Source organism: Coregonus lavaretus (assembly GCF_964263955.1).
Source record: "Coregonus lavaretus genome assembly, contig: HAP1_SCAFFOLD_627, whole genome shotgun sequence".
Classification (NCBI taxonomy): domain Eukaryota; kingdom Metazoa; phylum Chordata; class Actinopteri; order Salmoniformes; family Salmonidae; genus Coregonus; species Coregonus lavaretus.
The window spans coordinates 118,379-130,588 of NW_028163644.1; the positions used below are offsets into that span (position 1 = coordinate 118,379).

At 49.7% G+C, this 12,210-nt stretch overlaps 1 protein-coding gene across 1 annotated transcript in view; it reads right to left on the reverse strand.

Annotated features, from left to right (window-relative positions):
- Nucleotides 1-867: 867 nt before the first annotated feature.
- The window catches only part of LOC311117925 (tripartite motif-containing protein 16-like), a 44,291-nt gene continuing 32,948 nt past the window's right edge, over nt 868-12,210 (reverse strand). The window contains exons 7-10 of the mRNA XM_084192819.1: nt 3,124-3,357; nt 2,848-3,007; nt 2,663-2,722; nt 868-2,426 (exon numbers count right to left, since the gene is read on the reverse strand). Of these exons, the coding sequence (XP_084048945.1) occupies nt 1,918-2,426; nt 2,663-2,722; nt 2,848-3,007; nt 3,124-3,357 (963 nt within the window). The 3' untranslated portion in view covers nt 868-1,917. The remainder of the gene's footprint in view (nt 2,427-2,662; nt 2,723-2,847; nt 3,008-3,123; nt 3,358-12,210) is intronic.

Sequence of the window (12,210 nt, forward strand, 5' to 3'; positions counted from 1 at the left end):
AGGAATGGAACCATATTGAGGTTGGCTGCTTTCTATACGGTTTGATGGGAGAGGGAGAGACAGAGACAGAGACAGAGACAGAGACAGAGCGAGAGAGAGAGAGAGAGAGAGAGAGAGAGAGAGAGAGAGAGAGAGAGAGAGAGAGAGAGAGAGGACATCAGGTAAAGTTCTGGAGATGAGGGAATATGTGTGCAGAAAGAAACCCTCCAGTATGGTTAACCCCAGTTAGGCCCAGTATGGACTATCAATACAAGTGACCATTTAGAATGTGACCCAGTTCAATGGGTCTTAACAGAACTGGGGGATGTCAGCCATGAAGTTGTCTAAACACAACTGTAATATAATTTGTTTGTGATTCATTGTTAACACACATAACACACAACCAATAAAAACAAAGGGGGAGGAAACCACTAAAGTCATTACCATATTGTCATTTTCTAACGACAGGGAGAAAACATGTAAAATCTAGAAGACTACTTTAGATCTGGTCAAAAGAAGCCTAGTGCACTACGTAGGGAACAGGGAGAGATTTGGGACAGAGACAGTAACTCCTGTATGGAAATCTTCATTCTAATGACAGTGAGCAAATCTCCACCCTATTCCCTATGTAGTGCACTACTTTAGATCTGGTCAGAAGTAGCCTAGTGCACTACGTAGGGAACTGGGTGTCATTTGGGCCAGAGTCAGTAACTCCCCTGGGTATGAATTGTCTCTCTATCTTATCTGTCTTCTATATGATGTTCTCATCTCCTCCTCTCTTCTCTCCTCTATTCACTCTATTCTATCATCCACACCACATGCCAGCTTCAACACAATCCATTTACAAGTTAAAGACACACCTTGGAATAAATAGCAAAGGAAAACTACTACTAGATGTATTTTTTATTTCACATCACCATGAATCATATTTAATAACTGAACAGTAGCAGACCTAACTTCATCTGTTCCTGACTCTGGGTAGTGGATTAAAAAGACCATCAATCTCCAATGATATTAAAGTACAATTCTGAACATTACTGATATACTGAGTGGCAAGTCAAGATATGTGCTGGGTTTGTATTGTTTGGTTAATAGCACCACCTGATGGACAGGTTTAATGTTGCTTGACTGAGCAGTACGGGAGAATAAAAGATGCCAAATTTAGGGCCGGTTTCCCGGACATCTCCATTGAACATGCTTTTTAGTCTAGGACTAGGCTTCATCTGTGTCCGGGAAACCGGCCCATATAGTTCAATTAGCAAGTAAGTAACACTACCTGTTCCATGATACTGAGGAAAATGACATTGAGAGAGAGAACCAATTGAGAAAACATTTAAATGGTTCTGAATGACAACCAACATACATTAACAGCATTCATCATGATTAATGTGAATATATAAGATTAAAACATTGCACTTACAAATAATATGAATGCATTGAATTGTAATTCATAACATCTTCTGAAGATCAAATCAGTCAAATCATTGTACATAAAAACAGAGCAGAATGAATCATCACATCTGGGGACCATCACCACCAGCATGACTAGTATCTATGTGGACCCTACTACAGTTTAACCAGCTCAGCTATAGACTACACCAGCATGACTAGTATCTATGTGGACCCTACTACAGTTTAACCAGCTCAGCTATAGACTACACCAGCATGACTAGTATCTATGTGGACCCTACTACAGTTTAACCAGCTCAGCTATAGACTACACCAGCATGACTAGTATCTATGTGGACCCTACTACAGTTTAACCAGCTCAGCTATAGACTACACCAGCATGACTAGTATCTATGTGGACCCTACTACAGTTTAACCAGCTCAGCTATAGACTACACCAGCATGACTAGTGTCTATGTGGACCCTACTACAGTTTAACCAGCTCAGCTATAGACTACACCAGCATGACTAGTATCTATGTGGACCCTACTACAGTTTAACCAGCTCAGCAGTACCATTGAGCAAAAACCCAGGATAGAGGGGCTGAGTGAATGTGGTCTGGACTCTGTGGAGGAGGGTCATTGTGTCAGAGACACTGTAGAAGGACAGAGTACCTGCCTTGTGATCCAGGTACACTCCTACCCTGGAGGACTGAGGGCCTGATACTTTAGTCCTAACACTATTGTGTCTGAACCAATAACCACCACTAGAGCACTCTAAACTCCAGGACTTGTCATTGTATCCAAATCCACCACCTGTCCCTGTTCTGCTGATGTCTTTATATGAGACTGCTGTAACACACCACCCACTCCACTCCACCTCCCAGTAACAGCGTCCAGACAGACCCTCTCTACACAGAACCTGGTAGTAGTTGGTGAATCTGTCTGGATGAACAGGATATGGTTGGACTTGGTCTGTACGTGTCACCTTTCTGTTCCCTTCAGACAGAGAGAGGAGTGTGCATGCTGTGTTTGGGTCCAGTGTGAGCTGACAGGAATCTGGGAGAATAGCAGAGCAGAGACCAATGAGGGAAGTTAGAACAATAAGTGAAGTCAGATACTGTATCTACCCTGTCTTTGATTAGAGCACAGCAGAGATCAAATCAGAGAAATATGAGGAGTCAGATAGATACCCAGTCTTTGATTAGATCTACTATTGCTATATATTTCTAGAGGGATTGTTAGGAGTGTCAGTAAAAAGAGACTGTTAGTTACTTCAGAATAAAGAGACTCACATTGTAAGAACTGTTCTCTGGTCTTGGGCTCTGGAGGCAGTACAACATCCACTATATTCACTACAGACACACAAACACATTCACAGAGAGAGGGAATGTTATCATCATACCATATTCCACATGTATATGACTAGTAGGGAACTTTCAATGGTCTAAAGTTGATGTTCTTATTATTTTCAACACACCTGTAGTGGAGATCTTGGTCCATTCTCCTTTAAGGACGTCTTCTATTTTCTCTCTCAGTTCAGACACAGTCTTACTCACATCTCCAAAGTACTGAAGAGGACGGACAACGATGCTGGGTAAGTCTGAAGATACACTGGTACTGGAGAGAGACTGATAACTCTGGAGACAGAGAGAGAGAGAGAGAGAGAGAGAGAGAGCGAGAGAGAGAGAGAGAACAGAACCAAATGATTGAGAGTTTTAATTTCATATCACATGTATCAAGGCAGTTGAGTTACCTGGAGGAAATGGATGTGATCCTCTGTGTGTGAGAGCTGCTCCAGCTCAGTGCTTCTCTTCCTCAGCTCAGCTATTTCCTGCTCCAGTTGCTCCAGGAGTCCTTCAGCTTGACTCACTTGAGCCTTCTCTTGGGCTCTGATCAGCTCCTTCACCTCAGAGCGCCTTCTCTCAATGGAGCGGATCAGCTCGGTAAAGATCTTATCACTGTCCACCACTGCTGCCTGTGCAGAGCGCTGTTAAGAGAGAGAGAGAGAGAGAGAGAGAGAAAGAGAGAGAGACTGACTTGTCTTACTTGAATGAGCCATCCTCATTACACTAACACTCCCACCCCCACTCCTAAAAGCACATTGCGTGCCACCACAACCTCCACACAATCACATTATCCAGTACCCAACACCACAGTACAATACACCAACCAGCACCACATTCCAACCGTCCATCCAACCCCTCCTCTCCAGCCGTACAGACAGCCCCCCTGAGCCCCCATACCTCCTGAAACATCTCCACACTGTTGATCATTTTGTACAACTCAAACTCAACCCTAAGGCGTCAACAGTAATGGCATTACCCTGGCAACACAGAAAAAACATGATGAACAGTCTGTCATTGCAGAAAACGGACACCCCTCCCCAACTCCCAGGTCAACCCGAGCCAACCAGCTATTGGTGTCCAGGGCTCCATGTAATACCCTCCACTGGAGGACCCCTGACCTTTCCAGCACTGGGAGCTTATAGAGCACCCTCCACCTATACCCTGCCATGCTCTCAGCCCCCACAACCCCCTGCCACTGATGCCCCTTCACTCCCACTAAGCTCAGAGTGTTAAAAGTCAGTAAGTCCTCCGGACTCTCCTGCCAGTCCCCAGTCTCTGCTGTCACTTGCAGTGGTGGAAACGGTGGTGGCCCCTCCTCAGGCTGCTCCAGCCCTCAGTACTGCAGCATAGAAATCAGAGACCCCTGCTGTATTGAGTCTCTCCTGCCGCATGATGAGGAGCCGCTGATCCAGCCCCAAACCACCAGCCCTCCTCAACAGAGCACATGCTGGTTCCCTCCAGCCCACCTCCGTACGGTACAGTAGCCTCTGTGCTGCTGAGTCAGAACGCTGCCACCCTGACCAGAAAATGTTTACTAACTTGCGCTGCAGGTCCACAAGCAGACCACCGGGGGGGGGTTGAGAATGGCCAATTTATGCCATAGAGAGGATGCCACCAAGTTGTTGATGATCAGCACCGTCCCTCTGTATTCCACTTGGGAGATGAGCCACCTCCACTTCGTCAGCCTCGACACCACCGCTTGTGACACTCCTTCCCTGTTCTTCCTATCCCAACCCTCCGAGCCCAGATACACCCCAAGCATCTTGAGCCACTCACAGCCCCACTGCAACCCCCTGGAAGCTGCGGAGGTGCCCTGTCCCTCCATGCCCCACATAACAGAGCCTCACGCATGCCCCAGTTTCCCTAAGCAGAAGACGCCCCCTCGTACACCCTCAAACTATTCTCCAGGGCCTGTAGGTTCTGCTCATCCCTAACCAACACAGACGTCATCAGCGTATGCTGACACTGCTATGCCTGTCCCCAACCCTATGCCTGGCTCCCACACTCCCTGTAGCCTCCTGCGTAGCAGGCCCAGAAAGGGCTCAATAACAAGAGTGTATAGCTGCCCTGACAGAGGGCATCCCTGGTGAATGCCCCTCCCTACCCAGACTGGCCTACTGAGCCCTCCCCACACCTTGACCATACATGAAGCCCCAGCATACGACCGCAACATTACGTGGTCCTCTGTAGCTCAGCTGGTAGAGCACGGCGCTTGTAACGCCAGGGTAGTGGGTTCGATCCCCGGGACCACCCATACACAAAAATTTATGCACGCATGACTAAGTCGCTTTGGATAAAAGCGTCTGCTAAATGGCATATTATTTATATTTATTTATTTAACATTTGATCACAGGCCACAAAATTCTCCCCACAACCAAAACAACACATTGAACAGATATTCATGGTCCACCCTATCAAAGGCTTTCTCCTGATTATGAACAGATTGTCTGTGATTGAGCGTCCTGGTACACAGTACGTTTGGTCCTTGTGTACAATAGAGTCCAGGTGGGACTTCAGTCTGTTAAACGAGGACCTTGGTAAAGACCTTATAGTCCAAACAGAGCAATGCCACAGGCCTCCAGTTCTTTATGTCGCTCAAATCCCTATTTTGGGCAGGAGAGTCAAAGCCTCCCGTCTACAGCTTAGCGACAGCTCCCCCACCCCGACGCACTCACACAACACACGTCCTGTAAAATAATTCCCCAGAACTTTTTATAAAAATCCAGAGGCAGACCGTATGAGAGACAGCAGCTGAGAGTTTGTGTAAGGCCAGGGAAATGTCTATTTGATTTCTCTGTGACAGAGAGAGTTTGGAATGGTCTGTGAGCAGAACCTGAGAACACCCAGGATCACAGAGTTCTGCCCTCTATAAATCAGAGTACAACTCCACAGCCACAGCCTCATCTCCCCACAACAGAAGTTACCCTCCCATCAGGCTCCCTCATCTCCCCACAACAGAAGTTACCCACCCATCAGGCTCCCTCATCTCCCCACAACAGAAGTTACCCGCCCATCAGGCTCCCTCATCTCCCCACAACAGAAGTTACCCACCCATCAGGCTCCCTCATCTCCCCACAACAGAAGTTCTATATCGTGGAGCTCCGCCCCATAGGGGAGCTCTGCTCCTAGTGGTTTACCCTCTGCCCTAAGGCAGCATCAGCCTGAGACAAAATTATGCACACACCTGCAGTCAATATGAGTACAGGTGTCCCTATAAGAGGGGATGCCTCCCCTCAATCTGCCTCCCTTTATCTTCAGCGACTGGACTAGACTGAAGAAGCCAAGAAGAGACGAAGAGAAGACTCAGGACGAAGAAAACGCCGTCGATTTTCCAGATCATCGACGTCGTCCTACAATGAGCACACCAAGCTTATCCATAGGGTAAGTATTTAACAAAAGCTCTTTTCAGAGCTCAATGTCGCTGTTCCCCTTGGCGGCTGTCACCCCCCCCGACATATGTTTCGTGGGTCGAGGGACACAGCACGCCAGGGACAGCTTCATTAATCCCCCACTATGCGCCAGCTGCGCCCTCCTTTTTTGAAGGAGTGGAAGCAGCGTTGGGCATTTTTAGGGAGGATATTCCTCTTGAGGATGTGCTATCAGTGTTAGTCTCAGCTTCTGAGGCATCATCTGAAGGCGCTGACTCAGGGGATGACAGGGCTATTGGGGAAGAAATGAATATTCTATTGGAACAATTCATTACACTGACCCAGATGTTTAACACCCCTTTTCCCTCAGGAAATTGTGAGGTCATTTACATCCCTGGATGATGACGCCACAGCCTCTCTGTGCTCTGAATTCTCAGGTCTCATTGAGTGGGCTGCTAAACAGCGGGAGATTAAGCTGCCCCCCATTCCCTCCAACCCGGAAGTGGATATGAGGAAGGACGGCCGTTACTCTCGCTACAGCTTGGCGTCAGACGGCGGCCTCCAGCAGCAAGGGAGCAGTCCTCGCCCCCCCCTGCTGCGCCAGAGGTGCCGGCGAGAGAGGTCATTAAAGCGTCATCCTGGCATCACCCGAAGGGCGGCCAGAAGAGACGCCGTTTATGACAGGCGAGGGGGAGAGAACGGAAGACGGCACAGCGCCTGCTGTGACCGAGCCCACTGTCCCCCCCCACCCTACCGTTGAGTGTATGGAGGAGAATGTTTTTTGTTGATGTGTGTAATAAAGAGTTGGCTCTACTTGACACTGTCAAAAAGAGCCCCTTTTCCATAATACATCCGAGAGCGTTCGACCTTCCTCACTCTCGCACTCTCTCTTACCACTATGAGTGCAGCTCAGCCCACCATGGTGCGTTGCTGAGCGCACACATAAGGCAGGTATATAAAAGGTATTAAGTGTACCTTATAAAGACCTCACTTTACAGACTCCTAGGAGTGCTGTAGTGAGTGTCTCACATAGCAGGCTGCAGTCTCAGCCAGATAATGGCATGATGACGCGACCGCTATTCGGGACGGCGCTCTGTCTCAGGCTAACGCCTCAGTCAGTGCAGTTCAGACCCGTGCCGCGTTCACGGAGGGCCTGATTACTAAGGTTACGGGCGTAACCAACGTATCGGCGCCCCCGTTTCTCTCAGAACGCGCTGATAATAACCACATTGGGGATGGCGCACTATCACAGACTAAGGTCTCTGTTAGTACGACCCAGACCCATGCTGCGTTCAAGAAGGGCCCGATTACCACGGTCACGAAGGTGCCCAGTGTATCGGCGCCCCCACCTTTTTCTGAATGCGCCCAGGCTCACCACACTGAGTGTAGTTCAGCCCACCAGAGGTGCAGAGCTGAACGCACACAGGAGGTGAAAGGAGGAATAATACCTAGACGCCGTCTTGGTTTATCTCAAAGAGACCTCACATTACAGACTCCAAGGAGTACTGTAGTGAGTGCCTCTCATAGCAGGCTGCAGTCTCAGTCAGGAGACATGATGACGCAGCCGCTAGTTGGGGATGGCGCACTATCGCAGACTAAGGTCTCGGTTAGTGCGATTCAGACCCATGCTGCGTTCACGGAGGGCCCGATTACCACGGTCACGAAGGTGCCCAGTGTATCGGCGCCCCCACTTTCCTTTGAACGCGCTAATACTCACCACACTGAGCGTGACTCAACCCACCAGAGGTGCAGAGTTGAACACACACAGAAGGTGAAGGGTAAAACGGTATCAAGGCGCCGCCTTGTGTTACCTCATAGAGACCTCATATTACAGACTTCGAGGAGTATTGTAGTGAGTGGCTCTAATAACGGTTTGCAGTCACCTACGATGACGCAATCGCTTGCTGGGGATGGTGCCCTGTCGCAGGCTATGGCCTCGGTCAGTGCAATTCAGACCCACGTTGCGTTCACGGAGGACAGGAATATGACGGTTACAGGTTTAACTGACGTTTCTGCCCCCCTTTTTGGTTCAGAACGCACTAATGTTTCCTCTCCCTTTTTTGGGAGGCCCGCCTTGGGCTGTTCCACCACCTCAGTGTTGGAGAACAGCGGCGGCAAGGGCCATAGAGGAATACAGGTCCTTCCTACTGGATGCACCACAGCTTCGTGCTCAGCCGCTTTCTCAGGCATTGCTGGCAGTGGCGAAGAAGCTGCACCCTCTCACGCTGGCTAGAACAGACGTTGCAGAAGGGTTATGCTCTCCAATTCCACCGGACCCCACCCCCGTTCAGGGGAGTGGTGGAGACGGTGATGAAAACGCCAGACAAAGTGGCCGCTCTGATGACAGAGATTACGGAACTTTTGGCGAAGGAGGCGGTGACAGTAGTTCCGCGGGAGCAAAGGAACAAAGGGCTATATTCGCCTTATTTCCTAGTGCCCAAAAAGACGGGGGGAGTGAGGCCGATTTTGGACTTACGCATTCTCAACGAGAGCATAACCAAACGGCCCTTCCGAATGCTAACGACAAAATGTCTGCTGGAATGTGTCCAGAGAGGGGACTTTTGTACGAGCATAGACCTAAAGGACGCGTACTTTCATGTGCCGGTTCAGCCGCGTCACAGGAAGTTTCTGCGGTTCGCCTTTCAAGGGGTGGCGTACGAATACACGAGGATGCCATTTGGGTACGCCCTGGCACCTCGCACATTTTCCAAGTGTGTGGAGACGGCATTGGAACCGTTGCGTCGTCAGGGAATACGGCTACTAGCCTACCTGGACGATCTACTGGTTCTCTCCCCGTCAGCAGAGCTGGCGGTCACTCACACAACACAGACAGTGATGCATCTCACAAGTCTGGGGTTTGCTGTGAATTGGAAAAAGAGCGCGCCCTGGCCCACTCATCAGATTGTCTACCTGGGGATACAGCTAGACACTGTGAGGATGAGGGCTCGAATTTCGGACCCCCGAAGGGTAGCCTTGTTGCTAGCCCCGAGGAAGTGTCGTCCGAATCACACAATGACGGCTCTGTCGATCATGTCACTTTTGGGTCTCATGTCGTCAGCCCACTCTGTGGTTCCGCTGGGACTCCTGCATATGCGCAGGATGCAGCGATGGTTCGCCCAACCAAGACTAGACCCATTGCGTCAACGTCATCGGTTGGTGGTGGTTCCCCTCTCGCTCAGTGCAGATCTGAACTATTGGAGAAACCCGCGCGTTCTCATGCACGGAGTCCCGATAGGAAAGGTGTCCTCTCACATCCCAGTATTCACGGATGCGTCCCTGACGGGATGGGGAGGGACATGTCAGACCCAAGCGATAGGAGGTGTGTGGCCTCAATCAGGTCGTCATATCAACCTCTTGGAGTTGGAAACGGTTCGACTGGTTCTGACCCACTTCGCGTCTACCCTTCGGGGTCGCGATGTGCTGGTCTGGTCAGACAACCGGACCACAGTAGCTCACATAAATCGCCAGGGAGGAGTCAGGTCTCCTGCTCTCCATCGGGCGGCAGAGGAATTGTGGCTGTGGGCTCACGAGCACCTTCGCTCATTGAGAGCAGCACACATTCCGGGCTACTTGAACGTAGGAGCAGACCTCATGTCAAGAGGGGGTCCTCGAGACGACGAGTGGTGTCTGCATCCGGACATTGTTCTCCAGATTTGGGAACAATTCGGGAGAGCCGAGGTGGACTTATTCGCGTCACGCGGTCAGATGTTGATTGCGCCACCTTGGCCAATTCCACATCGACGGGACGCGTTGTCTCAGGCGGCTGGCACGATAGGGAAATTGCCCATAATCGGCCAACCACTGAAGGCCTGGCTGCTGAGAGGGACAGGCTAGAGCGCCGTGGGTTATCTGATGCAGTGATCAGGACCATACAGGGTTCACGTGCCAGTTCCACTTCTAAGATGTATGCCAGTAGATGGAACGTGTTTTCACAATGGTGTGTCACACAAGGTGTAGACCCCATGAGCTGTCAGGTTGAGAGTATTCTCTCTTTCCTACAGCTTATGTTTGATAAGCAGAAATCGCCCTCCACCATTAGAGTGTTTGCAGCGGCGATTTCAGCTGGTCATGAGGGGTTTGGCGGAACGAATGTGTTCAGCCACCCTCTAGTGAAACGTTTCTTATTGGGCCAACACCTAGAGCCACGCTGCCCCAGTGGGATTTGGCTTTGGTACTCGAAGCGCTATGTAAGTCGCCGTTCGAGCCATTGAATCAAATACCCCTCAAGATGCTGTCTATCAAGACGGCACTGTTGCTCGCTTTGACTACCGCTAAGCGTGTCAGTGATTTGTGTGCTCTGTCGACGAGACCCGACTGCCTTGCCATTAATGGCGATCTGAGCAGAGCGGTGTTACGTCCTAACCCGGCGTTTGTGCCGAAGGTTATTAGCAGTGCATATAGATCACAGACCGTGGAGTTGTGGGCTTTTTCTCCCCCTCCTCATGGGGAGAGGAGTGAGGAAAAGCTTCATTGTCTGTGCCCAGTGCGTGCTTTGGCGTGTTACATTGAGCGCACAGTAGCGATTAGGTCATCGCCTCAGTTGTTTGTGTGTCACGGTGCTGCTGCATTAGTAGACCACTTTCAAACAGCGATTGTCTCATTGGATTTGTGAAGGTATTGAGACAGCTTACGAGGCAGCGGGGCGACAATTGCCTCAGGGTATCAGAGCTCACTCCACTCGTGGAGTAGCAGCTTCTACTGCCCTTTTCAGAGGAACAGGGGTAGAGGATATTTGTAGAGCAGCGTCATGGTCGACACCGTCTCCATTTTTCCGTTTCTATCTCTTAGATATGTCTTCTAACTGTTTGGCTCGATCTGTACACAGCGTGGCTGAAGGGAGATCTTGAGCAAGAAAGAGAGAAAAGCAGGGCTGTGGACGTAGGTTTCCATCAGGTCCGCTTTGGTTAGGAAGACGTGTTTTTGATAGATATGTTTTCCAACTCTTTGGCTCGGTCTGTACTCAGCAAAGCTGAAAGGAGATTTTGAGCCAGGAAAAGAGAAAAAAGCAGGACTGTGGACACAGGTTTCCATCAGGTCCGCTTTGGTTAGGAAAACATGTTTTTTGATAGATAGGCTTTCTATCTCTTTGGCTCGATTTGTACTCAGCTTAGCTGAAGGGGAATCTTGAGCTAGAAGGAGAGGGAAAAAGCAGGACGATGGACACAGGTTTCCATCAGGTCCGCTTTGGATAGGAAAGCATATCTTGTGGCATGACTCCTGACTGACAGGTTCAGTACAGTAGAGGCATGTATCGATTTGACAGAATGTGAGGTCATCTATCTGATTGCTCAGTTTAGTATGACCCATGTTTTGTTCCTGCCCACTAATCTCTGGGATTCCATTGAGTGAGTGACGCGGTCTACCGTGTACACAATGTAGAGTGACACTTGGTGTCATTCCATTAGTGGTCGGTAGTGTTTTCACAGGATATTGAGGCACATCTATCTGCTAGTACAGATTAGTATGGCTTCTATTCTGGTGATCTGCCCACTAGTCATTGGCATTGCCATTGGACTAGGTGGGGCGGGTCTTTAACCGATGACGCGGTATATTGTGACGCCCGTATGGGTTCTTAGTTGCAGTACTGCGGGAATTGGTTGCAGCCATTGCTAGGCTTGACCTTTTCATTTTTTAATGGGAAGTGTTAGGCTCGGCAGGGAGTACATTTTGGAGCGCTACGCTCCGCCTTAAACCATTAGGAGCAGAGCTCCCCTATGGGGCGGAGCTCCACGATATAGAACGATTAGTTACCGGAGTGTAACTCCAGTTCTATGAGTGGAGCGGAGCCCCATAGGACTTAAGGCCCTGCCGACCCTCTCTAGTCTCGCTGAAGATAAATATCTCGGGAGGCAGATTGAGGGGAGGCATCCCCTCTTATAGGGACACCTGTACTCCTATTGGCTGCAGGTGTGTGCATAATTTTGTCTCAGGCTGATGCTGCCTTAGGGCAGAGCAGGGACGGCTTGTTCAATAGGGCGATATGGGCGACGCACTGCCAAACGGGAAAAGGAAGGGATTTTTTTTCTAATCAATTATATCACGGCAACAGCAGTTATCAGTGTTCACGTCTGATCTGCCAGCCACTAAATGTCAAATCAGGCTAAAGTCGTGCTTCAAATGGCCCCG